A 6,000-nucleotide genomic window follows, 5' to 3' on the forward strand; every position below is an offset into this window, starting at 1 on the left:
TTTAATTTGTTTAGCCCTAAATAAAAATCAGGGTAAACAATTCACACAGAGAGAAACCAAAGTGGAATCTTCTGAATTCTGCTCTAAAAGGAGAAGTGAACATCCACTTCTCTCAAATAGACACTATGCAAAGAAATCATGAAGCAGGAGTAAGTCAGAAACAAACAACTCACAAGTTCCTATTTCCTTCCTTTTTTGAAAACAGAAAGAGCCTGAACTGGATAGTAAGAGTTTGAATGTTCAAACAAATCAACATTTATTTGAAACATTCTCTTAAAAATTTATACTTTGCTCAACTCAACAAAATTTGAGAGAGATATAAAATTTACTTTCTCTTGTAAACTGGAGGCTATCGAAAATCATAATTCTCTGAAACATTCTCTTAAAAATTTATACTTTGCTCAACTCAACAAAATTTGAGAGAGATATAAAATTTACTTTCTCTTGTAAACTGGAGGCTATCGAAAATCATAATTCTCAACTAATGCTGTTTTATTTTGAGCAAGAAAGAGAAAAGCAGCTCTGCCATTTCCAGTCTCAGAGAACATGGAGCAGAGCAGGCTTACCTGGCAATCATCGACTTTGGTTCTGACAACTCCACGCATGTACTGCTTATCCAGAGTGGGAACAATTCCAAAACTATTTCCCATGAAGAGATTTTCAATTTTCCCATCTGGATGACTAATTTCTACAGTGCCATTTAAAATGACATACCATGAGTCAAGCTACAGACGAAAATAAAGGAGTTAGAATATTTTTTTTAAAAGACAGTTATAAGTTAACTTTGAGCAACAATTTAACAAAATATGTAAAATGCCTCACTTAAAGGAGAAAAAGGAGACCTGGCTCTATTAATTATTCAACAATATCCTATGCCTTGTCAACACAAAACTACTGGTTTCTTTCACTTTTTTCTTTTAGTCACCAAAAGAATTTCATAATTGGTCAACTTCTCTGAGACAAAATACTGTACTGTTAAAAAGAACAATTCTTATTTTAAAGATAATTTATTTTATGTGCATGAGTTTATGTATATGCATACTATGTGTGCCCTAGGTCTCCAGATAAGGGCTTCATACTCCTTAAAACTGGACTTACAGACAATTGTGAGGTGTCCCCTATCTCCTTTAAGAAGACCAAGGGCTCTAAACTGCTAAGTCATCTATTAGGAGCACAAATTCGTAAAATCCATACCCTGCACAGTGTCTTCCACCAAGTTATATAATCTCCCCCAAGCCTCAGTTTATTGCTAAACAATTGTTTTTTGTTTTTAAAATTTACTCCTAAAGTAGATGGCCAATTTAATAAAGATCAAACGCTTACCTTACTTAGAACAGTACACAGCATATAATCATTCTAATGATAAAAACTAGCAAAAGCCTGAATTTAATGCACAGCTAACAGATTATATATTTTATATATTTATATATTACAAATTTGCAATAATATTAAAAACAATTCTTCATGTATATGAAATCACTTAACATGAGGGAGATACATTTTTTTTTGTTTGTTTGTTTGTTTGGTTGTTCGAGACAGGGTTTCTCTGTATAGCCCTGGCTGTCCTGGAACTCACTCTGTAGACCAGGCTGGCCTCGAACTCAGAAATCTGCCTGTCTCTGCCTCCCAAGTACTGGGATTAAAGGCATGCGCCACCACTGCCCGGCGAGATACATTTTTATTATATTTATTTTTGGTGTGTGTGTGTTGACACATGTGTGCCACAATGTTTGTGTGAAGGCTAGGGAACAAAAAGTGGGAATTGTTTCTCTCCTTCTGCTATGTGGGTATCTTGGATGGAAGAGAGGTCAGGCTTGGTGGCAAGTTCCTTTACCCACAGAACCATATTGCTGGTCTGGGAGATGACATGTAAGCATGTACACATTTTTCTGTGTATGAATGTCTTGCCTGTAAGGATATAAGTGTATCATGTACATGACTGCTAGATCCCCTGAAACTGCCATCTATCCAGTCCAAAGCTGTATTTTTAAAGGTCTTCTGTGTATTAATGAAAGAACATTTATTCTTTAGTAGCCATTCTTCCTCATTAGCCTAAACTTTCAACATTTTTGATGCAATCTGGGTAGTAAGTAGGTAACAAAAAGAGTTTTTAAAAGTCCACTTTCTTGTTACTGATTATAAGAACAGAGTAGGATTTACAAATAGGATTTATAGATTATATAAACTACTGAGAATGGGGCTGTGTCTTTTCCCAACCACCGTATTTCTGTCTACAGAAATACCTAGTAGGAAGCTGACAGACAATACATTTTTTTTTGTTGTTTTTTTTTTTTTTTTTTTTTTAAGACAAGGTTTCTGTAGTCATGGGTATCCTGGAACTTGCTAATGTAGATGAGGCTGGCCTCTACCACATAGAGATCTATTTGCTTGCTTCCCTAGTACTGGGATTAAAGGTGTGCACCTTGCCCAACCAGACAATACATTTCTGCTAATAGAACTATAGAGAGTTAGAGAACATAAAAACTTGTGGAAAAGAAAAGCTTGTTAAAATCCTACTGTCTAAACAGCTTTTATTGGCTGCATTTATATATTATTTTAAGCTGTTGAATATATTTAGATTATTCTGCCAGAGCATATGGGTTTGTATATGGAGGTAGACAAGTGTGTGCATGTGGAGTCCAGAAGTCAACTTTAGGTGCTGTCCACCTTGGTTTATTTTTGCTTATGTATGTGTGGGTGAGGGACACATGTGTGCATATGTGATTATACTCATTTGGAGGCTAGAGGACAACCTTGGCTTTCTTTTTGCAGATACCATATATGTAATTCCTCTAGAAAGGGTTTTGTTGGCCTACGGCTTGCCAAGTAGGCTGGACTGGTTGACCAATGAGGCCCAGGGATCTTGAGGTCTTTATCTACTCGCTGCTAGGTTTACAGGTGCATGCTATCATATCTAGCTTTTGGGGACCAAACTCGGGTCCTCACACTTGGTGGCAAATGCTTTACCAACTTAGCTATCACTCCAATCCCTATCTTGTCTTTAAAGATAAAAAAATAAACTAAACTCATCTGTCTCCTCCAACTTCCTGGGGATGTGTATATTATTTATTAGATGTGCAAAACATGCAAATAAAACTGGAGAAGACATCTGCCCCTGAAAGAATTTTTAGCAATTTAAAAAGAATGTGAGCTTGTGGAGTACAAGGCTCAGTGGGACATCGCTTGTCCAGTATGTTGGCTTTGATTCCCCAGCAACACAAAGAATGACTAAGAATACTCTATTCTTTTATCCCATGGTTATGTATTTATTTGGTTAGCTATTGCTTGTTTTTAAACTACAGTTTGGTATACTCAGTTCTTTCTATTACAAATATGTAATGAGCATCTTTTGATATAAGTTTATTCTAAGGAGAGACACTAGTAAGTAGAACAGATTAGAGACTGTGAATACAGAGAATTTCTAAATGAAATTTCAGAAATGTTAAAAAAAAAATTGGTAATACACTTCCCAGCAATCTTACAGTAGTGTTCCCAGTCCCACTACAGCAGTGGTTCCCAACTTGTAGGTTGCGACCCTTTTATAGGAGTTGTCCAAGACCATCTGAAAACACTGATACTTGCATTAAAATTGTACCAGTAGCAAAGTTACAGTTACGAAGTAGTAATGAGATAATTTGATGGTTGGGGGTCACCACAACATGAGGAACTGTATTAAAGGGTCACAGCATTAGGAAGATTGAGAAGCAGCACACTACAGCATTGTCACATCTTCTAGGAGGCAGGCATCAGCATCAATACACCACCCCTCCTCCTTTCAATTCATTGACAATGAACAGGAAAACTAAGTTTTACATAAGTGTGTGTGTGTGTGTATACACACATCAACAACAATGAAGAATTCTTTAAAGAAGTCTTTAAAGAATCTTACTAATTTTAGTATTAAAAATGGTTCAATTATTGATTGAATACCTAGTTTGCATAAAGTCCATGCTAGGAAAACAACAATTTAAAGAGAGTAAAGCAACAACAACAACAACAAAACTTATCTCTTCAAAAATTAATTACACCAACTTAATATTCACTCAAAATAATTTAAACTAACACTTTGCTGTTAATTTGCTGACCTACCTCTTGCCCATCTTCAAGAATAACAGCCCCAGCCTGCTCTACTACTTCAAAAATCATGACAGAGCAGAGCTCTCTCCTTACAGACATGGTCATATTTGCAAAGGCAGGCAGCTGGTGCATGAACTCAAGTAACTGTTCTATAAGAAAACAGAAATTCTAGTATAAAGATTCATGATGCTACTTTAACATACAACAGATTTTGTAATTCAATATTCAACTTGCTAATCAACTTAGGATCTGATACCCATAGCTGACCTCCACAGCACTGTACACACATGATGCACAGCCATATATGCAGGCAAAATACCTATCATATAAAAATAATTTTTTTCTCACCCCAACCCCAAAAATAATTTTTTAAAGCCCAGTTAATTTAGTAGGTTATATGTGTACACATACACATTTATAAACTGTACATATATTTACCCTCACCTATACAGGCATATTGAAAGACATCATTCAAAACGCTCAGAGAACCAGGAAACCACAAAGGTTCAAACAAAGCTGGAGGATCTATCTAATGTGCCTAGCTGGAGATGTGACCTGATTAGTGGTACAGTTTCGTGTTGTACTTTGATCTAATGGATTTGCAAAAAACCTTATATCTATTACTTTTAGGCTAGATATTTCTTTTTCTTAATTCTACTGGTAATGTCAGTCAGTAAATTAGAGATAACTAAAGTATAGCTCAAGATTTGTTAAATCAAGTAGTTAACTAGTTTTAATAAAAATGTACTATTTTTACTAAATGTTTATGGGTTTCTGAGGCTATTTTCTGATTTAAAACACATTAAGTAATAAAGATAAAAATAAGGGAAACATATACACACGCATCCGCCATAAGATAAACGAACTTCAATAGAAATGGCCACACAAAGAAGGCATACACTCATAGGTAACTGGAATTCATGGAATGTATAGTGTCTGTGTGGATGTTTATAGCACGAGTGTAAACAGTGGTTATTTAACAATATTCTATCTTTATAATGGCAGATAATGTCTAAATATACTGACCATTGCTAATAAAAGTTATAATTTTCACTAATGTTGACTTCTAATATGAAGAGCAATATGATAAAAAAAATCCAAGATAAAATCTTAAATGAACAGTAGCAATATGTAATTGACACTAAAGTAAACTTAGTTCCTTAAGGACACATCATCATCTTTAGACACAATTAAAATATATTAACTAACTGTAAGAAGAAATACACAAAAAGCTTTATAGTTTTAATGAGGGTAACATTAATGAGGATAATTGAAATATATTTGAAATTGATTTAAAAATTACTTCATAGATTTGAGATACTAGTGAGCTTTAAATGTCTTATGAACATGAAGATAAAAATCAGTACAATGAAATCAACATTTTTATTTTATAAACACTCACAGCAAGTTTCAACAATGGCTCTCAATGATCTGACATCTTGATACCAATGTCTAGGTATAGTCTTCTACAAATACTCTCTCAGGTTTGCATGGTGTAATGGTTATGGCACTAAGAATAACAGTCACAAAAGACACTGGAGCATCTCTTTGCCTTACTCACCCACACTAGAGATCTAGTACCATGTTATTAGGGTGAATAAGCAGGCTACAAAGACTACATAACATGGAACTGAGGTCTTGTGCAACAAGTCTCCTGAGTAGTCAGTCATCTTGGACCTAAGATTTCAACACACTCCAGTGAAGACTCAGGTGACTGGAGTCTGCATGTAAATTCTGATTAAGATTCTAAGTTTATATTACCTAGCTAAGTTGTTCCTAAATTCCTGATCAACAAAGACTATGCAATAATAAATGTAAGCTGATTTTAAGAAGTTATGTTTTGGTACAATACGTTATGTGGCAACAGATTATTTTGTATATAAGGTTAAAAATGTTTATGTGAACAGAATTCTTTCCCTCCCT

At 34.8% G+C, this 6,000-nt stretch overlaps 1 protein-coding gene across 3 annotated transcripts in view; it reads right to left on the minus strand.

Moving 5' to 3' along the window:
- Rapgef6 (Rap guanine nucleotide exchange factor 6) overlaps positions 1–6,000 on the minus strand; it is a 168,327-nt gene that overhangs the window by 72,377 nt on the left and 89,950 nt on the right. For all 3 annotated transcript variants that reach the window (XM_028775866.1, XM_028775867.1, XM_028775868.1), the window contains 2 exons: positions 4,090–4,226; positions 567–725 (listed from right to left, as the gene is read on the minus strand). In XM_028775866.1, coding sequence (XP_028631699.1) covers positions 567–725; positions 4,090–4,226 — 296 coding nt within the window. The remainder of the gene's footprint in view (positions 1–566; positions 726–4,089; positions 4,227–6,000) is intronic.

The sequence above is a fragment of the Grammomys surdaster genome, unplaced genomic scaffold (genome assembly GCF_004785775.1).
Source record: "Grammomys surdaster isolate TR1022 unplaced genomic scaffold, NIH_TR_1.0 262, whole genome shotgun sequence".
Classification (NCBI taxonomy): Eukaryota; Metazoa; Chordata; class Mammalia; order Rodentia; family Muridae; genus Grammomys; species Grammomys surdaster.